Source organism: Cololabis saira, chromosome 12 (genome assembly GCF_033807715.1).
Source record: "Cololabis saira isolate AMF1-May2022 chromosome 12, fColSai1.1, whole genome shotgun sequence".
Taxonomy (NCBI): Eukaryota; Metazoa; Chordata; class Actinopteri; order Beloniformes; family Belonidae; genus Cololabis; species Cololabis saira.
In genome coordinates this window covers 36,953,580-36,977,000 of record NC_084598.1, presented here as the reverse complement: position 1 = coordinate 36,977,000, position 23,421 = coordinate 36,953,580, and the positions used below count along the sequence as shown (strand labels likewise).

Sequence of the window (23,421 nt, the reverse complement as noted above, 5' to 3'; positions counted from 1 at the left end):
ATGTAAATCAGGGACTATAATGACACTAGTCAGTTTATCTGTAGTGATTAGTCTGTTTTAGATTGGGCGGAGTGATACGCCACAGTACGGCACTAGCTGTTGTTGATGTTCTAAAATCCTACACTGTTGAGCGGACAGTAAAGTACTCTCGAACTCAGCAGAAGTTTCCCCGTGTTTATCCTACTCACGACCCGAAAAAGGTTTAATTTAATAAGGTAAGGCTTAACTCTACACCAGCCTTACATAAGTGAAGGTTCAGAGCTCAAAAACCCACCAGAGTCCCGTAATCGAGGCCGCAAAACAGTACTAGATTCTTCTGAGCGGAGGAAGAATTTAGTCCGCGGGTCGAGGCGCGGTCAGCACCAATACACTGCGCGTTACTAGTCAACACAATATAGGCTATTAATATTAATAATCCAATATCGCAATACAGTTTGTCACCTCCACGACACATATCGGGACGTTTTTGTATCGCGAAATTTCGTGGCACGATATATTGTTACACCCCTAGCATCTAGTGTTGGATCACTGTTCATCGCTGGTTTCCAGAAGTCTGGACTTCCCTCCAGGGTCAGATGAGATCATGGTCTGAAATCCCTGCTGCTGCTGGTTTGATGCTGAAGAGGCCAGGATGAAACAGACGTTATTCCTGGCAGGTCAGCGCAGGACTAGAGGACGGAGAGATGGAGGCTGGAATCCAGTCGTGTCATTTCATTTATTCTTTTTAACTTCATGGAGCAGCACGTGTTGTTAGATTCTCTTCACGAGTTACATTTATTTTGTCTTCACTACATCTATTTCCCGTGGATTCAGAGGGCGTCTCTGAACCTCCGAACCGCTGGTTGTGCATTTAACGGGTGGAAGACCGTTGGGATCCTGGTTTACCTTTTCCTCTTCTTCCACAGCCGAAGACTCGACCTCTGCAGAGGAATGTGAGACGACCAGTTCAAACACATTCCAGTCATCGCAGCCCAACCTACCAGAGTTTATCCCACCACACATCTCTTGATCTCTCTCCACTTGGTACAGACACATCTCTGGTATATCGCACTTGGAAATGTAGCCTCACTATCTGCGCTCTCACAGGTTCCAGAGACCATTCTTGATGTAACATCTCAGGCGGGGTTACCTGGGTTCTGCACGAATAAATCAGAACCGTCTTTATGGCTCCGCAGAGGGTACCAGACAACTCTGGCAGGCGTTTCGGACGTCATAACCCCCACAGATCACTTAGTAAATGGCTCCTCATTCAGATTGACAATCCAATTACCAGACCCCCCTTCCATTCCTCCATTAACAAGAACCTTTTCAACTATCGATCAACAAGTGTTGAACATTCGTGTTTTAATTCAATTCAGTTCATAAAACTTTTTGGTTTCTTTCTTCATATCTGACGCATATTCAAGCGTTTTGTGCAGTTTGTGGTAAAATGAGAGTTTAATCTATGTCAGTATTACAATAAAAGAAAGAGAGTGTGAAATGATCTCTTATGAAATGAAACTCAGATTTGTGCTGATGGTGAACAAGAGAATAAAAAGTGCCTTGTGATGGTCGGTGACGCTCCTGGTACTGAGACTAATCACAGACAAACACTTATTAACCACAGCAAACTGAACAAGAGAAAAGATCCAAGTTTTACTGAAGAATTTTGAGTTTCTTTGAAGTGTTAACAATCATCTTAATATCCAGAAAACATTTACAATATTTACTGGAACAAACACTGAGGAACATTCATTGACCAATTCAAGTTCATTTGTGTTTAGTGTTTTATTAACAAATGTTGCTATTTCTACGGATCTCTTCACTCTTTCTCTTCATCAGTGACGCAGAGAGAAACTTTAAGAACCTGACGAAGCTGAAAACACGACAACAACAACAAAAGGAAAACTTGGAATGAAACGGAAACATGTAAATAAAAAGAAAACACTGGGGGAGTCACGTGACTCGGTTGGGGAGATGGCTGCTCTGCTGAGCAGTTCCGCCACGGCAGCGTAAGACATTTATCCATCAGTACATTAGTAGTAGGCTCCTCCGACACTAGAACTCATCCAGACTTTAGACAAAGTGCTTGAGGAACAATGTTGAAAGAAACTCAAGTTCAAATTAAAGGCTACATTTTGATGTACTGTTTTTTACCAATAATATAATAACAATAAAGAATTTTTGACTTAACATGAACTAAATGAATATATGAGAAGTTTGTAGAACGCTGGAATTCAGAAACTATGTACATCTTCATCTTCATCTTCTTCATCATCACGGTCCAGTCAGAGTTTGTCCACACAAACTGGTTCTGCTTGAACCTCTGAGGACCATCAGGACACGTCTCATCCTCTCAGCACAAACACCGTCCTGTTCTCTCTCATCATTTCCATCTGGAGAGAAAAAGAAGAAAGAAGAGAGGAGATAAAGGAGTGTTTGCAGAGACTCCCTCCACCAGCTGTCAGTCAGTGATGCAGCACATCCAGGACTTCAGAGTGTTCAGAGCTGCAGTGGAGCAGTCTGTACATCCTGGAAGGCTGTCAGCTGGAATACACATTTATTTCTGGACACATGAACACAAACACAACACCGGTCCACAACCAACATCTGGATCATCTGATCCTGAAGCCTGTCATCATCCTCCTCTCACAGCTTTACTGGGGAAAGCAGCCGCTGAGAAGCTGCAGCTTCACTGGAAACACTGGATCTTTGATTTGATATCAGCTGGATTTAGTAGAAAACTGCTGGAAGCAGCAGGACCGACTCCAACCTCCACTGACCTGAAAGTCTGCAGCTGGTAGTCTGGACTCTCCACCAGGTTAGACAGCTGCTTCACATCTGCAGCCTTCAGGCCGTTCCAGCTCAGGTCCAGATGTTTCAGATGGGAGGGGTTGGACTTCAGAGCTGAGACCAGAGAAGAACAGCTGATCTTTGACAGACCGCAGTTCTCCAACCTGAATAAAGAATAAAAGATGTGAGCTGAAGCCCCCAGGATGCAGGTTCCAACAGTCCAACAGAACCAGTGAAAAAGAGCTTCATCAATATTCATGACATCATGCTGCTGCTCCAATAAAGACGTAGTGACTTCAGCTCTTCAGTTCTGCAGCTCCACCAGTGGATCCATCCAGACAAACTGTTGTTGTGCAGACAAATGATTCCAGTTTTCACACAAACAAACATGTCAGGAGGAATTCTGGGACAAACGTCAACTCATTCATTTGTTTGAAGGAAAATTAAGCATTTGTTTGAATGTCAGATACACAAAAACATGATGAACTGATGTCTAATATTTCATGTCATAAAAACTAGTTTCAAGTGTTGAACAAGCAGATGAACAACTTGTTACTGGAACATGTTGTGTTTGAATATCTCAGTCGGTACAAATGTTAGAATCTCAGTGTTGTCACAGAAGCAGGGCTGGATACGTTACCATGGAGATCTCTGGTGTGCAGCTAACCTGGTCTGGACCAGAATAACAAGCAGGACTTCTTCCTCCTGCTGCTCCATCTGATCAGTCAGCTGTCACTCTGATCAATCAAACATTTCATCAACACTAGTTCATCATCTTCTGTGTGTTTGTTTCCTCATTATCATCATCAACATTTACAGATAAATTAAAATTCAGCATCATCTTCATCATCATCATCTTACAGGCTCCACATAGATGAGAATTAGAAAGGTGATGGCAGCTTTAGTTTACTTTTCTTACTTCAACACCTGTGTATTTATATTTCGTTTTTTGTATATATACATTTATATTTCCTGTTTCTTATTTTATTTTTTGTTTTTTACATAGTCTTTACATATGTGCACTTTTATGGACCTGCTGCCTAATCTCATTACATCATTATAACGACAATAAAGGCTTTCTATTCTATTCTATTTACACTCTGAAAACCATAAAAATACATTATTTGTTGCACCTTATGTCTTGCTGTCACCTGGATGAAATGATCTTAACAGACGTATTCAGACATGATAGTAAAAACCTAGAAAAAGATGTTTTCCATGTTCAGAGTTTTATATTTGGTAAACTTGTATTTGCTGAAATTAAATTTAACGTTAGTCAAAGGAAGCCAACGTTGGTTTGACTGATTTCAGCCACAGTAAGAAGTTATTCAGTAAATGAGCTCTACAGCTCATATGTTGGACTACTACACATTCAGTCTGTCCACTATTGTCTGTCAGACCCTCTGAGTTTATTAACAGCGTCTGGAGGACATTTTTGAACGTATCAGCTGTTTAAGCTCCTCCTACGTTTCCATTAGAAGCTGTTGTTCACTCGGTGAAACATCAGCAACGCTCGTCCTCCATTTCTGAATCAGGACATCTGGGACCGACCTCACGGTCTGCTTAAGGAAGACGTCAACGTGCACGTACCAGGATTAGTTCAACCTGGCTTGACATAGCTGCACCTTCTCATCCTGGATCGTCTTCCTGCAGCGGAATCATCCAGGATGAACTCAGGAGGATATGTCAAGCCTTTCTCACACATCCTGGACTTCTTCTTTCTACTTTCATGCAACAAAACTCCCAACTGTTTCAGTAAAACTACATCAAGATGATCAGCGATTAAACTAATCCAACCGTGGAAAACATTTGAAAAAGCAGCAGAGAAAAGCAGCTGGAGATGACTTTGGAGGTCTGGAATACAATATGTAATCCTGGATCAATCTGGGAACTTTATATTCAGTTGTTTTATTAAAAGACCTTAAGATCAAGATATAATTGACATTTTTCTGAATAGAATACTACTTATAAAAAGCTAATTTCTAGTATTACCTATTTAAATGTTGGTTAATATGTATTTTTCTTATTTCCCAGTTAATTCTTGTTTGTTCAGATGTTTTATTCCAAGTTCAGACACATCTCTGGTTGTTCAGTTGTTCCTGTCTGACACATTCAGATGTTTAGTTTTCATGTAATAAATCAGAAGAGGAAGTTTAAGGAGAGACAAACTGTTGGTGGACTAAAGCAGAGAAGAAGAAACCAGAGCAGTCAGATGGTCAGTGTGGATCAGCAGGAGATCAGCCTGATGTCTGCAGGTTAGTGTCAACACAACTTTCACATCACATTCATCTGAACACACAACTAAAACATGTCTGACCTCAGAGTCTCCAGTCTGCAGTCTGGACTCTCCAGGAAACCACACAGACGTTTCACTACTGAATCCTGCAGCTTGTTCCCGCTCAGGTCCAGATGTTTCAGATGTTTCAGATGGGAGGGGTTGGACTTCAGAGTTGAGACCAGAGAAGAACAGCTGATCTCTGACAGACCGCAGACCTCCAATCTGAATAAAGAATAAAAGATGTGAGCTGAAGCCACCAGGATGCAGGTTCCAACAGTCCAACAGAACCAGTGAAAAAGAGCTTCATCAATATTCATGACATCATGCTGCTGCTCCAATAAAGACGTAGTGACTTCAGCTCTTCAGCTCTGCAGCTCCACCAGTAGATCCATCCAGACAAACTCATGTTATGCAGACAAATGATTCCAGTTTTCACACAAACAAACATGTCAGGAGGAATTCTGGGGCAAATGTCAACTCATTAATTTGTATGAAGGAAAATGAAGCATTTGTTTGAATGTCAGAGACACAAAAACATGATGAACTGATGTTTAATATTTCATGTAGTAAAACTAGTTTCAAGTGTTCAACAAGCAGATGAACAACTTGTTACTGGAACATGTTGTGTTTGAATATCTCCGTCGGTACAAACGTTAGAATCTCAGTGTTGTCACAGAAGCAGGGCTGGATACGTTACCATGGAGATCTCTGGTGTGCAGCTAACCTGGTCTGGACCAGAATAACAAGCAGGACTTCTTCCTCCTGCTGCTCCATCTGATCAGTCAGCTGTCTCTCTGATCAATCAATCATTTCATCAACACTTGTTCATCATCTTCTGTGTGTTTGTTTCCTCATTTTCATCATCAACAATTACAGATAAATTAAAATTCATCATCATCATCATCTTACAGGCTCCACATAGATGAGAATTATAAAGGTGATGGCAGCTTTAGTTTACTTTTCTTACTTCAACATATGTGTATTTATATTTATTTTTTTGTATATATATTTATATTTCCTGTTTCTTATTTTATTTTTTGTTTTTCACATAGTTTTACATGTGTGCACTTTTATGGACCTGCTGCCTAATCTCATTATATCATTATAACGACAATGAAGGCTTTCTATTCTATTCTATTTACACTCTGAAAACCATAAAAAGACATTATTTGTTGCACCTTATGTCTTGCTGTCACCTGGAGGAAATGATCTTAACAGACGTATTCAGACATGATAGTAAAAACCTAGAAAAAGATGTTTTCCATGTTCAGAGTTTTATATTTTGTAAACTTGTATTTGTTGAAATGAAATTTAACGGTAGTCAAAGGAAGCCAACGTTGGTTTGACTGATTTCAGCCACAGTAAGAAGTTATTCAGTAAATGAGCTCTACAGCTCATATGTTGGACTACTACACATTCAGTCTGTCCACTATTGTCTGTCAGACCCTCTGAGTTTATTAACAGCGTCTGGAGGACATTTTTGAACGTATCAGCTGTTTAAGCTCCTCGTACGTTTCCATTAGAAGCTGTTGTTCACTCGGTGAAACATCAGCAACACTCGTCCTCCATTTCTGAATCAGGACATCTGGGACCGACCTCACGGTCTGCTTAAGGAAGACGTCAACGTGCACGTACCAGGATTAGTTCAACCTGGCTTGACATAGCTGCACCTTCTCATCCTGGATCGTCTTCCTGCAGCGGAATCATCCAGGATGAACTCAGGAGGATATGTCAAGCCTTTCTCACACATCCTGGACTTCTTCTTTCTACTTTCATGCAACAAAACTCCCAACTGTCCCAGAAAAACTACATCAAGATGATCATCGATGAAATTAATCCAATTTTATATTCAGTTGGTTTCTTAAAAGACCTTAGGATCAAGATATAATTGACATTTTACTGAATAGAACATTAATTATAAATATTAAATTTCTACTATTACCTATTTAAATTTTGGAACAAATTTATTTTTCTTATTTTTCAGTTAATTCTTGTTTGTTTAGATGTTTTATTCCAAGTTCAGACACATCTCTGGTTGTTCAGTTGTTCCTGTCTGACACATTCAGATGTTTAATTATTATGTCAAGAATCAGAAGAGGAACTCTAAGGAGAAACAAACTGTTGGAGGATTAAAGCAGAGAAGAAGAAACCAGAGCAGTCAGATGGTCAGTGTGGATCAGCAGGAGATCAGCCTGATGTCTGCAGGTTAGTGTCAACACAACTTTCACATCACATTCATCTGAACACACGACTAAAACATGTCTGACCTCAGAGTCTCCAGTCTGCAGTCTGGACTGTCCAGGAAACCACACAGCTGCTTCACATCTGAATCCTGCAGCTTGTTCTCACTCAGGTCCAGTTGTTTCAGATCAGAGGGGTTGGACTTCAGAACTGACACCAGAGAAGAACAGCTGATCTCTGACAAAGTGCAGCGCTCCGACCTGATCAAAGAATAAAACACAGATAAAACTCTAGATGAGTGTTTGGTCCACATCAGATCAGCGGGCAGCAGGGTGGTGTGGTGGGAACACTGGAGCTTCACAGTCACAAGGTTTCTGGTTCAAATCCCAGCTCTGTTCTTCCCTCATGTTGACTCAGAAACAACTCCATCAGGATTATTGATGCTTCCACATTAAACGCAGGACTGAGATACTTTGTCTCTTTGATTAGATTATAATTTTCAATGTCGGCCAACACTGTAATATATTTACGTTCAGGAACGTGGTCACAAAGTATTCTAGAATAGTGGTGAGTACTCTGATTACTATCGCTGGGATCATGGAGACCCTGTATGGAGTTGGGAAATATTCTTGAAAGTAAACAAAGTACTTTGTTGTTCAGAATGACAAACTACACAGTACTGGGTCAGCTGATTATACGTCTTACTTTTAGCTCAGCAGTCATAGATGTGACTTATTTTACAGTCTTTGGAGCATCTTCATGAAGGAAACCAGTTTGGTCTTGTTAGTTGTGTGATGTGATATATGACATAACGATGCTGAACATCTTCTGCTTCATGATCTGGTGTCGACTGTCTGAGTGAGCAGCGGCAGGAAGAGCTGGTGGTGGTTTCACTGGATGAGAACTTTATCTACTTATTACAGATAACTATTTTAATGGAATAAAGGGGGGAGAACGTCTACTGTAAGAGATACAGCGGTACCGACAAACCCCAACCTCACACCGACTACAGCGGGTCCATGAAGGAACCTTCTGGAGGGAGATGAAGAGTTTCCTGCCTCTCTCCCTGCCAGCTGATCACCCTCATCATCCTCACCTCTTCCTGTTCCTATTTAAACACGACTCCAGCTCTCACTCTCTGCCAGATTGGGTTTGTGGTCTCCCTGCAGATACCGGTCTCCAGCAGTTCTCCTGTGACCGCTATGCTGGACCGGATCTGTGTCCTTGGACCTGGTTTTAAGGCCCAGCCTTGATCGGTACCTGTATCTGAGCTTATCTGCCTTTCTTCGGTTCTGACCCTGGCCTGCTGTTCCTAGATCTGTCTTCTGCATCACAACCGAACTGCAGACCCTCCTGGCCTCTGGACCGGTGGCCCGTCCCTGCATGGTCACCATCTCACCTCTCCTGATCCCCTCTGATTCATATTTGGGTCAATAAATATTTAGATGAGGACTCTTTACGCCTGGTCAGCCGTCACTTCAGCCCTGTCCGCTCAAACCTTAAAACAGTTAGTTAGTTTACCGTCAGCCAAAAACCGTCTTCCTTCAGGGCATGTGTGGTCTCTGACTGTGTTCAGCATGGGAGGAGGTCTGTCTCTGCCAGACTTGTGGTTTCATAGATGATTTAAAAGATGAACGTGTAACTCAGTTTTAAACTTTTAGAGTCAGAAAAGCATCATATGGCCCTTTAAAAGCGATGAACCCAGAAGTGACATCTCCCTGAGTGAGCAGGAACACACATGTATGATGGTGAGTGAAGTTCAGACGATAAACACCTGAAACTCCTTCACCTGGACTGACGGTGTCTTCTCTGTTTGAGGAGACCCAAATCAATTTAACCGACCTGAGAGTCTGCAGTTGGTAGTCTGGACTCTCCACCAGGTCAGACAGCTGCTTCACATCTGAATCCTGCAGCTTGTAGTTGAATCTCAGGTCCAGATGTTTCAGACGGGAGGGCTTGGACTTCAGAGCTGAGACCAGAGAAGAACAGCTGATCTCTGACAGACCGCAGCACTGCAAGCTGCACAAAGACACCAGAGAAGAAGAAACCAGAGCAGTCAGATGGTCCGTGTGGATCAGCAGGAGATCAGCCTGATGTCTGCAGGTTAGTGTCAACACAACTTTCACATCACATTCATCTGAACACACAACTAAAACATGTCTGACCTCAGAGTCTCCAGTCTGCAGTCTGGACTCTCCAGGAAACCACACAGATGTTTCACTGCTGAATCCTGCAGCTTGTTCCCGCTCAGGTCCAGATGTTTCAGATGTTTCAGATGGGAGGGGTTGGACTTCAGAGCTGAGACCAGAGAAGAACAGCTGATCTCTGACAAACTGCAGTCCTCCAACCTGAACAGAAAGTAAAACATGTTGAAGTCTCATCAGAGATGTGTTTATTCAAATATCAACTTTGTCATCAGGTCCATGTGGGTCACCACTGTATCTGGACTTTATAAAACAGGTTTTACAGTTTTGTTACATCCATGATGTCGGTTCCAGGTTGTTCCTCTGACATGTTCACCTTTACTGAACATCCTGAGGTTCTCTGGTCGAAGTCTGACACTAGATTAAGATGAAAATACCAACATACACACCAATCTTTTTGATTAGTGTTCATGTTAAAATATTGCTCAAAGCAGCAGTTTAGAGATCAGAAACTGATCTAGCAACAATTATTAACACCAGAATGGATCTGTGGAGAACAGCTGGACTTTCATATCATGTGTCCAGTTTTATATAATTTATACAGGATTCCTGAGGTTTTTATCATAATGATCTTTTTATGTTAAAAAGAGTTAAAATGATGTTTTCTGAGAGCAGAAGCATAAGATATTAAAACACTTTATTTTTAGTAATGTGTCATTTATAATTTGACTTAACTTGCAAACACCTAATAATTCTGTTAAAACTTACTTTTACTTTACTCTCTTACTTTTAGTTAAAGATAAGAATGATTGAATTCTGTATATTCATCAGACTAATTCAACAAATTCTGAAGTCTGTGTGAAACGGCAGTAGCTCAGGTGGTAGAGCGGGTCGTCCAATGATCAGAAGGTCGGAGGTTCGAATCCCGCTCTATCCCAGTTGCTGTCGTAGTGTCCTTGGGCAAGACACCTTACCCAGCTTGCCCCGTGTGAATGTGTATGAATGTGTATGAATGTTGGTGGTGGTCGGAGGGGCCGTTTGGCGCGGAATGGCAGCCACGCTTCTGTCAGTCTGCCCCAGGGCAGCTGTGGCTACAAATTGTAGCTTACCACCACCAGTGAGAATGTGTATGAATGAATAATGATCTAAGTGTAGCACTTTGAGATTCATTGAATGGAAGGTGCGTTACAAGTTAAATCCATTATTATTAAACTAAACATCAGGTGGTTCTGTATTGCTTGCACTTGAAAAGTCTTTGCTTGAACAACTAATGAACTGCTTAATTAAAAGGACATTTCTGAATTAAAAACCCACACGGGTGAATCTCAGACACACTTCTTGTCAGGGTGATCAATTTGACACGCTGCGCCACCTGTAGCCGTCAGCCCAACCTGTCCAGGTCTAAGGCAGGGATGGACAACTGCAGTCCTCGACTGCTGCAGTGCTGAATCTTTTCCTGTTTAATTCACAGGAATACAAGTGGCCGTCCTTTAGTGTCATTAAGATGGTCAAACGGGGTGGGGGGGTACGGTGGCACGGTGGCGCAGATGGTAGTGCAGCCGTCTCACAGCAATAAGGTCCTGGGTTCAATACCCGCTGTGGGTGCTGAATGCGTGTTAAATTCCCCCATGACTTCGGCGCCCACACCCTGGGTGGGGTTGGCGAAAGGGCCTTTCTGTGTGGAGTTTGTGTATACTCTGAAGTTACAGGATCTTTCCATGAGCTACATCCGGCCAGAGAAGCCCCACCCTGTCTGGTGAAAAGCATGCGGCCTGCTCACTCCTCAGGTTAAGGAGGAGACCTGAGCTCAGTGCAGAGCCTCCCGGGGTTGGTAGAGGGAGCATTGCCCAGGTAGGAGCACTGGGTGATATTATGGGGAAAAAAAATCAGAGATCAGAGAATCAGAGAAATAAGCTCAGAGAAGAGGACCGCAGACGTGCAAGTTTGTGAGCAAGATTCACAGACGGAGACCCATTTTGTCAGAGGCGGCTGAGCCAGAGCGAGCCAGGAGGGGGCCTGAGCACATTGTAACCAGGATCGGGACGGAATATTTCAGCGCACTCAATGTTTTGAAAGTTTATTTTAGCAAACTTAATGTTTTAAAAGTTTATTTCTGCTATGTTCTTAATGTTTTGCGAGAACCAACAGGCCTGCAACGTGTTTTTGTGAACCGAGACTACCGTTGGCGCGCTTTGAGTCGTGTACGTCGCCAGGGCAGAGTTTGAGTAAGAGCTACGTGGGAGGGAATGTTTTGATTTTATCTGAAAGGGATAAGTTGTGAATAGAAAAAAATTTAATTTTGTAGTTTCTGTAAAAGACGAAAAGGAATTCAATTAAACAAAAGAGGGAATAATTGTTGTCAATTTTGAGGGTTTATTTAAAAAACAAATAGGCTACATTGATTTCATTTAACAAATTTATGTAAATTAATAAATACGCCCTTTACTTAAGTTTTGGCAAAATGTTAAATTATCTCTGGGTCTCATTAATTTTAATTGGGATATTATTGTGTTACTACTGGTTGATGAAACTTAAATAGTTACAAGTGGATACCCAAGCACCCACCATCCTCTAGGAAGTAACACAGAGTGGCTGTGTGGATGCTACATTTGTTTTACCAGGTTCTTCAGGTTTGGTCTTTTGGTGACCTGTTTCCTGTTTTATTTTGAAAGTACATCCTTGTGTGTTTATTTCTTTCTTTGACTTCCGCTGATCCGGTCCATCCTGATTGTTTGCACCTGTCTCTCCTCAGTCCTTGAGAGTATATGGTCTCTTCCTGGCGGTTGGTCCATCTGTCTTCATTCCTGGGGCCTCATGTACGAAACGTGCGTTGCACAAAAAACGTGCATACGCAACTTTCTACGCTCACCGTCGGATGTTCGAAAAGTGATTTGAATGTAGAAAGTTGCGGCCTTTCACGCAAAAATCATGTCTGGCGTACGCACTTTTCTGAAGCTTTGTCCATTGGCGACCCGCACTGGTGATGCAGTGAAGTGCAGAATATGAGGAAACGTAACGTCAAAAATAAGTTCATGACCACGTGAAGGGCACGACAGTCCCCACATTACCAGATCAGTTACACACGAGTGGCGCTACAACAATCTCACAATCAACCACATGATCTGAACAAACAACTAAAGGCTGGAGCTCAACGATGGAACCCGCAAATCCCAATGGCAGCCTTGGCTCCGTTAGAGGAACCTGCTGATGGATCAGATCACACTGATCTGCTGGTCCAGGATGAAGACTGGATCATCAGCTGGTTTAGGTACCAAGAGGATCCTTCTGGATCTCTGCCCTGAACTGGACCAGCTGCTCCGGTTCAGACCAACATGATGCTTTCAGCTGGAGCTGCTGACAGGTCGGACATCTCTGTCACCATGACGACCGTATGGGACGACTACTCGAGATAAAAGCCAGATCCTAAAACATCCCATAACTGTGTCTGGACAGAAAAACATTAAAATACATTTTGCAGCAAAAAACCGGTTCTGTAAAGTTGTCTTTTAAAAGTAAAACTAAGATTATTACGGAAAGGTTGGTTGGTAGAACTGATGTGACTCAGCAATGAATGAATAAAGTTTTTATTGAATGTTTAGGCAACTTTCAGAGTCTGATATCCAGTCGGCTGCAGGTGCTGCAGGATCCAGAATGTGTTTCTCCGGTAATGGACCTGGACCCAGACCGGTCTCTCCTCCTGCGGATGCAACACTCCGAGTTACAGCAACTTTGCTCTTTATTTCTCACGTTTGCACCTCGATAATCCCGTTGGCACAATTTGTCTTTATGTCTGCAGCAGAGGAATCAGATCGTGATGCTTCATGTTTTAAATATAAGCTTATATTGTTCACATTGTAATACTTATGAGCCAATTTAAGTTCTGGTGTCGGTTCTTAAAATACGAACAAGAAAAGGAGAGTGTCCAAGTCTGCATCCACAAAGTGGCCCTGTAGGACATACATCCTGCTTGTCTGTGCCTGGCTCTTTCTACTGCCTGTTCACCGGCCAATGACGGGTCTGCTGCAATACCCGGCCACTGACCTGCTCCGGCTGCGGTATCACCTGCCTGGACCTGTGCCGGAGGCTCTCCACCTTCACCCAGACATCGCCTTTCAGTCCCGCCAGAGATATATCCACCGAGGGTCCCGTCGGCATTTCCACCATGACAGCTCTGCAGCAATAAAGTCCATCTGGTCCAGCTCTCGTCGCCCTCCACGCTCCACCAGCTAGGCTGTCGACCACAGTGTGTTAGCTCGCCTAGCTCGGTCAGCTAACACTACCACCAGTTGTGACAACACCTCACTCAACTTCGCTCTACTCAACATCTGGTCACTGACAAGCAAGGGACATCTCACCCAGGACCTCATCATCGACCGTAAGCTAGACTTTATTTGTTTAACAGAGACATGGCAACAGCCCAACGACTTCTCCCAGCTGAATGAATCCACTCCTAGTGGGTTTGTTTACATCTGTCAACCCTGTGGCTCTGACTGGGGAGGAGGTCTCTCGGTAATTTACCGTGAGAACTGGAAGGTCTCGCCGGTGTCTGTGCCGGTGCCAAGCTCGTTTGAGTCCACTGTGTGGAGCTGTCTGGTCCCACTCCAACCATCATTGCCACTATCTCCCGCCCCCCCAAACCGAATAATCAATTTTTAAGTGAATTTGCTGCCTTCCTCACCCATTTATCATCTCTCTCACCAAACATAATAATACTGGGCGATTTCAATATCCACATGAACAATACTAATCTGCCTCTCACCAAAGACTTCACCTCCTGTTTAGAGTTTTGGATGTCAGCAATATACTACTTTTCCCACGCACTCCAAGGGACACATTCTCGATTTAATCTGCTGCTCTGATGTCACTCCCTCCGACCTTACAGCTGATGAACTTCCAATAACTGACCACTTTCTCCTTTCATTTACAGTGAAACTCCAGCCATGCATCCATCCATCTTCTTCCGCTTATCCGTTCCCGGGTCGCGGGGGCAGCAGCCTCAGCAGAGATGCCCAGACTCCCTTCATCCCAGACACTTCCTCCAGCTCTTCCGAGGGGAGTCCGAGGCGTTCCCAGGCCAGCCGAGAGACATAGTCTCTCCAGCGTGTCCTGGGTCTTCCCCGGGGTCTCCTCCCAGAGGGACATGCCTGGAACACCTCCCTAGGGAGGCGTCTAGGAGGATCCGGTACAGATGCCCAAGCCACCTCAGCTGACTCCTCTCAATGTGAAGGAGCAGCGGCTCGACTCCGAGCTCCTCCCGGGTGACCAAACTGTTCACCCTATCTCTAAGGGAGCGTCCAGCCACCCTGCGGAGGAAAGTCATCTCGGCCGCTTGAATCCGCGATCTTGTCCTTTCGGTCACTACCCAAAGTTCATGACCATAAGTGAGGGTAGGTGTGTAGATTGACCGGTAAATCGAGAGCTTCGCCTTTCAACTCAGCTCTTTCTTCACCACGACGGTCCAGTACATCAACTGCATAACTGCGGACGCTGCACCGATCTGTCTGTCAATCTCACGCTCCATCGTTCCCTCACTCGTGAACAAGCCGTGTTGTACTCGGCCTCAAACCGCCCCAGCACATGCTGAAGGTCCCGGTCCGATGAAGCCAACAGGACAACATCATCCGCAAAAAGCAGAGATGAAATCCTGTGGTTCCCAAACCGGATCCCCTCCGGCCCCTGGCTACGCCTAGAAATCCTGTCCATAAAAATTATGAACAGGACCGGTGACAAAGGGCAGCCCTGCCGGAGTCCAACATGCACCGGGAACAAGTCTGATCTACTGCCGGCAATGCGAACCAAACTCCTGCTCCGATCATACAGAGACCGGACAGCCCTTAATAGAGGCCCCCGGACTCCATATTCACTGAGCACCCCCCACAGAATGGCACGAGGGACACGGTCAAATGCCTTCTCCAGATCCACAAAACACATGAAGACTGGTTGGGCAAATTCCCATGAACCCTCGAGCACCCTGCGGAGGGTATAGAGCTGGTCCAGTGTTCCACGACCGGGACGAAAACGGCATTGTTCCTCCTGAATCCGAGGTTCAACTATCGGCCGTATTCTCCTCTCGAGTACCCTGGCGTAGACTTTCCCGGTGAGGCTGAGAAGTGTGATCCCTCCTATAGTTGGAGCACACTCTCCGGTCCCCCTTTTTAAAAAGAGGGAACACCACCCCGGTTTGCCACCCCAGCGGTACTGTCCCCTTCCTCCATGCAATATCGCAGGGGCATGTCAACCAAGACAGCCCTACGACATCCAGAGAATTGAGGTACTCAGGGCGAATCTCATCCACCCCCGGTGTCCTGGCACTGAAGAGTTTACAAACTACCTCAGTGACCTCGGCTTGGGTGATGGATGAGCACGTCCCAGAGTCCCCGCCCTCTGCTTCCTCAGTGGAAGGTGTTGAGGAATTTATCAAACCAGTTCAGAAGTCCGCTTTGTGGTTTTATGAGGTTTTATTGAGCCGGCGGTGAGCACGTCTACACAGACCAGGGGTCTGGTAGAAATGCTGACCTCGAGTGACGTTGTAACCAGATTCTTATACAAGGAGTTTAACAACAAAATGCAGGAATACACGAATCAGGCGAGAGACAAAAAGTAATTTACAGTCGGATGTGAATCGGGCCAAATGTCATTATCAGACATTTGGCATGACTGTCACAGACCTCCAAATCACCCCATAGGGTGCTCTCTTGATTCAAGTCTGTTTGAACCAACTTCCAGGTGTCGGGATCTGCCCGGGGGGTAGGAAGCTGGGTAGGAAGTTGGAGCTACCTCAAACGTGTTGAGTCCAGTTGTCTGTTTGAACCAACTTCCAGGTGTCGGGATCTGCCCGGGGGGTAGGAAGCTGGGTAGGAAGTTGGACCTACCTCAAAAGGTCTTGAGTCCAGTTCAAAGCCCTGCAGGAGGTAGGACTGGGGCAACCTGCCCCTGCAGGGGGGCCAAGCTGTCACAATTCTTCATCAAAGGCATGTCAGTCGGGTTGAGGAGATCCTCGAAGTATTCCTTCTACCGTCCGACGATGTCCCCAGTTGAGGTCAACAGCTCCCCACCCGCACCGTAAACGGTGCCGGCAGAGTACTGCTTCCCCCTTCTAAGGCGCCGAATGGTCCGCCAGAATTTCCTCTCCCCACACAACTTGTTAAAGTCTGCTCCCCCTCCCTGGTCCCCCTCATCTCTGCCATCATCCACTCCTCTCTCACCACTGGAACTGTCCCTGCATCCTTCGAAACTGCTGCCATTACTCCAATATTGAAAAAACCCGGTGCTGACCCCTCCAACTTCAACAACTTCCGTCCAATATCCAATCTACCCTTAATTTCCATTCTTGAAAAAACTGTTGTTTCCCAACTTCATTCTCACGTATCCAATGACAACCTGTATGAACAGTTCCAGTCCGGTTTCCGCCCACTTCATAGCACCGAAACAGCATTTATCAAAATCACCAACAACCTTTTCATGGCAGCTGATTCTGGACTCCTCACCATCTTCATCCTCCTTGACCTGAGTGCGGCCTTCGATATCATCTGTCACACCACCCTCCTCAACAGGTTATCTTCCATCGGCATCACTCACACTCCATTGGACTGGTTTACATCATACCTCTCTGACCACACTCAGTTCATTCAACTCAAGTCCCCAAAATCCATCCTCTCCTCCGTTACTTCTGGTGTGCCCCAGGGCTCTGTCCTGGGGCCCCCACTCTTCATCATCTACCTCCTTCCCCTCTGTAATATTTTAAGTAAATTCAAGATCATTTTCCATTGTTATGCTGATGACACCCAGCTCTACCTCACCACCAAACCGTCGCCCTCTCTCCTGCCCACCTCCCTTACTGACTGCATTTCTGAAATAAAAACCTGGTTCACCCAAAACTTCCTTAAATTAAACAGTAATAAAACTGAGGTTCTCCTCATTGGCACCAAATCCACTTTATCCAAAACCAACAGCTTTTCTCTCCCCATTGACAACTCCACTGTTTCACCCTCCCCCCAAGCTAAGAGCCTGGGTGTCATCCTGGACAGCACACTATCTTTCCAATCCCACATCAATAACATTACCCGGACTGCCTATTTCCATCTACGTAACATCAATCGCCTCCACCCTTCCCTTACCCCCCACACTGCTGCCATCCTTGTTCACACCTTTGTCACTTCCCGCTTGGACTATCGCAACTCTCTCCTCTTCGTCCTCCCTCACAAATCCCTCCATAAACTCCAACTGGTCCAGAATTCAGCTGCCCGCATCATAACTCGGACCCGCTCTATCCATCACATCACTCCTGTCCTCCAACAGCTCCACTGGCTCCCGGTTCAGTTCCGCATCCAATTCAAGGTCATCCTGTTTACATTCAAGGCCATCCATAACCTCGCCCCCCCATATCTGTCTGATCTCCTCCATGTCCACACTGCCTCCCGAGCCCTAAGATCCTCCTCCTCCACATAACTATCTGTCCCCCCCGCCCGCCTCACCACCATGGGGAGCAGAGCATTCAGCCGCTCTGCTCCTCGTCTCTGGAACTCATTACCCTCCCAACTCAGAAACATTGATTAATTCCCTCTTTTCAAATCACAATTAAAAACTCTACTGTTCAAGACTGCCTACCTCATTTAATGTTCATGTCTTCTTTATTTCTTACCTCTGCTGTTTTTAAATGTTTGTTTTTTTTTATGTGTTCTGCTGGTTTTATTTTTTAAAGTGTTGTGTACGGCGACTTTGAGTGCCAAGAAAGGTGACTTTAAAAATAAAATGTATTATTATTTATGTAATGATGCACTAACGCTGCCCATAAACATTCACAAACCCTCACGATCATAATAAAATCACAACTCTTAACGGAACGCAACACAAAGCAAAGAACAGCAATCCCCTATAATGCTATGCAGTTTAAATCGGAAGAAATGCCCACAAATAAATTATTTTTTCCAGGCCTCAACTTTTGACAGGACTATCTCCAGCTCACAGCAGATTTGTTTTTAAATTTGTTTTACTTGTTTTTGCAAGTTTCTTGTTAAGATGAGCGCTTTTTAATGGATAATTCTCTTCATTATCATATTCAAATATATCTACTTGAGGGAGGAGACAGGGCAGAGTGTTGTGATCCGGCATATATGCTCAAATCCACGTTGATTGTGATGTTCTTTCAGTCCCGGCTGGTTGTCAGTCTGCACGCCTTCCGGTCATCTTCAGGATTCTCTGTTTTCTGTTAGAGGCCTTTTTCTGGGTTTTGATGTTTTGTTAAAATAAAGGACTTTCCTGCCATCTGTCAACTTTGGGTTTCCTGCATTTGGGTTCTTTAATATCACCTCATGACAAAACCTGCAGCGGTTTTAAAACAAGTTCAGACTCAGGAAACGGCAGATTACAAACACAAGAAAGTATTAAGTACTTTGTACTTTGGCCTGATGTGCTGGGCTAATGTTTAATACACTTTTTGAGGTTTTTCTTTCTTTTATACTAAACTGGTTTCTCTCCTGTTTACATCTAAACTGGTTTATCTCCTGTTTACATCTAAAATATTCTTATATAACAATCTTCAGACTTTTATAGACACAGAACATTTCTAAAACAAATAAACTAAACTAAAATAAAAAAAAAATTTCATATCAGATATTAAATATTTCATGAATATGTTTTGAACTAAACTATTTTTGTCACATCTTTGGAGGATGATAACTGGATAAATGTGGAAACATCTCCAATGGACTGACCTCAGAGTCTCCAGTCTACAGTTTGGACTCTCCAGTCCACCAGAAAGAAGCTTCACTCCTGAATCATGCAGGTTCTTGTTCCGACTCAGGTCCAGTTCTGTAAGATGGGAGGGGTTGGACTTCAGAGCGGATGCAACAACTTCACAGTGAGTCTTTGAGAGTTCACAACCAACAAATCTGTGATGAGAGAAAATATGATGTCAGTTGCAATAAAGTCTGAGTTAAAGCCAGACTGAACACATCTGATGACTTCTGCAGACTTTGTCTGGATCTGCAGATGAAGGAGGGAACCGGCTTCGTTAACATCTACGTCTGTCAGAGTCATCTGAAAACATCGGATTTAGGACATAAAATCATTTATTCTTGGACATTTTTCACTTTGAACATCTTGAACGAAGTGTGGAGCTGAACTTTTATCAAGTATCCAGATAAAAGATCTTCAAGCTTTTAAGCTATATTTAGTATTTTTCTGACTCCTGGACTAGTTTTCTTGTATTTTGTGTTCAGGTCTCTTAAAGAAGACTTTGGTCTCACAGAGACTTGAGCATTGATCAGAGATTGATTAAGAAGTTCTCGTATGAAGCTGTAAACGTCTTCATGCTGCTCTCCTCTACAGCAACAACACAAACACCTGTCACCTTTTGTCTCAGACAAACTTTCATTCATAATTAATGAAGCTGCACTCGTGAAATTCAGCACTCAGAGCTTTTCCATCTAGACTCTCAGTCTGGTACGACCAGCAGTTTATGGAGGATCATGGGATTTCAAGCCTTCATATCTGTGTCGAGGCCTCTTGGATGAGAGGTGAAAAGTCTTCAGGAACCAAAAACAAGTCCAACTGCTTTCCTCTTAAAGTCTGTGGAAAGTAACCCCCCCCCCCACAGAAGTTACAGGACGGTGCAGGAGATCACAGAACCAGAGTTACTAGAATTAAGGTCTCTGACCAAGGACACTTGTGTCCACAAAACCCCCCAGTGGTTCTGATGTTTCATCTTTCTCCGTTACATAGATTCATCTCTGAGCAGCAAAAACATCAACTAGATCAAGTGTTTGAAACATGAACCTCTGGTTGAGGTGACTTGAGGTGACCCAGAAAAAAAGAAAATCATCAGATTTCAAAAGTTTTCATTTGAAGATCAAAACCAGATTTAAAGAACTAAACTTCTAATTTACACTGACTGATGGTGTTATTGATCACATCTGGACTCACCGAGCCTTTCTGCAGTTCCTCACAGCTGGAATCAGTCTCTGTCGACCCCCCCGTGTTGTTGTGTTGTACTTCTTCAGGTCCAACTCATCCAGAACCTCCTCTGACATCTGCAGCATGTAGGCCAGAGCTGAACACTGGATCTTAGAGAGTTTCTTCTTTGATCTGTTCTCTGACTTCAGGAACTCTTGGATCTGCTGATAAACTGAGTGGTCATTCATCTCCATCAGACACTGGAAGATGTTGATGCTTCTGTCAGGAGAACTGCTGTTAGTGATCATCTCCTTCAGGATCTTGATGACTCTCTGGATGGTTTCTGTACGGTTCTCCGTCTGGTTCAGCAGACCTCCTAACAGTCTCTGGTTGGACTCCACAGAAAGACCATGAAGGAAGCGAACAAACAGGTCCAGGTGGCCATTTTTACTCTCCAGGGATTTACGCATGACTCTCTTCAGGAAGTCATCCAGAGTTGAGCATCTGTAGTTTCTTCCCAGGAAGTTCTTCAGCACATCTGTGTTTCTGGTGGAGTAACAGTGGAGCATGTAAACTGCAGCCAGGAACTCCTGGATGCTCAGATGAACAAAGCAGTAGACAGGTTTCTGGAAGATCTCACACTCTCTCCTGAAGATCTGGGTACAAACTCCTGAGAACACCGAGGCCTCTGTGACATCAAGACCACACTGCTCCAGGTCTTCTTGGTAGAACATGATGTTTCCTTTCTCCAGATGTTCAAACGCCAGCCTCCCCAGCTTCAGGAGAACGTCCCTGTCAGCCTCCGTCAGCTCCTGTGGATTCGTCTCATGTCCCTCCTGGTACTTGTTCTTCTTCCTCTTCGTCTGGACCAGCAGGAAGTGTAAGAACATGTCAGTCAGGGTCTTGGGCAGCTCTCCTATCTGCTCTGTGGTCAACATGTGGTCCAGAACTGAAGCAGTGATCCAGCAGAAGACCGGGAGTTTACACATGATGTGGAGGGTTCTGGATGTTTTCATGTGGGAGACGATGCTGCTGGACCGCTCTTCATCCCTGAACCTCCTCCTGAAGTATTCCTCCTTCTGGCCGTCGGTGAAGCCTCGTACTTCTGTTAACCTGTCAACGTGTTTCTGAGGGATCTGATAGGCTGCTGCAGGTCTGGAAGTTATCCAGATGAGAGCTGAGGGAAGCAGGTTCCCCTGGATGAGGTTAGTCAGCAGCACGTTGACCGATGAGCTCTGTGTGACATCAGACACGACCGGACCGTTGTTGAAGTCCAGTGAACGTCTGCTTTCATCCAGGCCGTCAAAGATGAACAACGGTTTCCCGGCAGCCAGCTGCTCTGCTGTGAGCTTCTGTAACGATGGATGGAAAACCTGGATCAGCCTGAGAAGACTGAACTGCTCACCTCTGATCAGGTTCAGCTCCCTGAACGAGAGCAGAATCACCACGGTAACATCTTGGTTCTCCGAGCCCTCGGCCCAGTCCAGAGAGAACTTCTGAACCGAGAAGGTTTTCCCAACACCAGCGACGCCATTCGTCAGAACCACTCTGATGGCTCCACGTTGGTCAGGTAAGGCTTTAAAGATGTCTTGGCACCTGATTGGAGCGTCATGGCGGCTCTTCATCCGGGGCGCTGTCTCCAGCTGCCTCACCTCATGTTGGGTATCAACCTCTTCACTCAGTCCCTCTGTGATGAAGAGCTCAGTGAAGATCCTGTTGAGGGGGGTTCTACTTCCTGTTTCATCAATTCCTTCAGTCACATGTTCACATCTGCTCCTCAGACTGATCTTATGTTCATCTAGGACCTCCTGCAGACCGGCATGTGCTGAAATAAAGAATGAAGAGGAGGTCAGAGAGATACAAACTCCTACTGAGTCAGTGATGGGGGGCCTCCAGGAGCTAAAGCAACCTGGTTTAGGAACCGGTTTGACCGCTCAGTCCACCAATGCCGGTGAAGGGTCAAGACCACATAAGCTTTATTTTTTTTTTTAAACATTTATTTATTAAGAATTTTTCATATAACAGACAATACAGAACAAGACAACAAGGCACATAATAATAGAGAAAAAAAAAAAAAAAAACAGATCCGTAATGAAGAGTGCTAAGTGTAGAATCCAGTTGTTTGTGACACAGTATACAGTCCGTAGGATTACATTCACTAATTACATTGTTTAAAGAAAGAAAGCAGAATGAAATCAATAAAAATATTAAATTAAATAAATTAATCATTATTTTATTAAATCAAATTAGATTAAATCAAAGGAGAAAAAAAAAAAAGGAGAAAAAGAAAAAAAAAAAAAACTCAGCCTCAATCCATCTTATCAACCTTCCATCCGTCAACTTCTATATTGTTATTCTGAAGGAAGTTATAGAATGTGGTCCAAATTTCCAAAAACTTGTCAAGTCTGTTCTTTATTTTGTAGCTTATCCTCTCCAAAGCTAAGCAAAAAGTCATTCCCTTTAACCACTGGGATGTGGCACAGGGTGTATCTGATTTCCATGAGCAAGCTATACAACGTTTGGCTTCTAGAAAACAAATATTCAGAAGAGATCTAATTTTTTTGGAGGTAGTGAAGTCCTCTGGATAGAGATTTAGTAGACACATTTTATAAGCTTTATTGACCTGCAGACTGCAGGTACCGTTCAAGAATGTGGAAAATGAAAACCTCCCGCCTTCTTCTCCCCTCTGTGGGGTTGCCGGTGGCCTGGGTTCCGGGTTCTTCCTCGTCGGCCTCTGGTCTCGCGGGTGGCGGGGTTGCCCCCTCCCCTCCCCCACTATAAATACACTTCAGGTGGAGCTTTGATAGGATTTTTACGCACACACACACACACACACACACACACACACACACACACACACACACACACACACACACACACACACACACACACACACACACACATACCCATAGCTACACATATCTTAGCTGTCCATCGTGTACGATGATGACGCTTGCTCCAGGGCAGGGAAGGGGGGCGGGGGTGGTCAGCGCTGTTGTCGCTGGTGCCACTTGATGTGGCTGTAAAGGCCGATGCGTGAGCCGCACATCCTTCCACAGGTGGGGCAGGGGAGCCCGGACGTTGTGGGAATGCCGGCAGTCCTCCGATGTCATTGGGCACGTCTCTCAGACCTTCTCTGATGATTGCTGTCAT

The 23,421-nt window shown here is 44.5% G+C and overlaps 1 protein-coding gene across 1 annotated transcript; it reads right to left on the bottom strand.

The window, feature by feature from the left end:
• Positions 1-525: 525 nt before the first annotated feature.
• Positions 526-23,421, bottom strand: LOC133456414 (NLR family CARD domain-containing protein 3-like). The gene is made up of 9 exons (XM_061734889.1): positions 23,175-23,421; positions 20,299-22,093; positions 19,089-19,265; positions 9,397-9,579; positions 9,074-9,250; positions 7,323-7,491; positions 2,232-2,305; positions 886-920; positions 526-617 (listed from the first exon to the last, which is right to left on the bottom strand). Exons 1-9 carry the CDS (start codon positions 23,419-23,421, stop codon positions 526-528), a joined length of 2,949 nt encoding a protein of 982 aa, XP_061590873.1.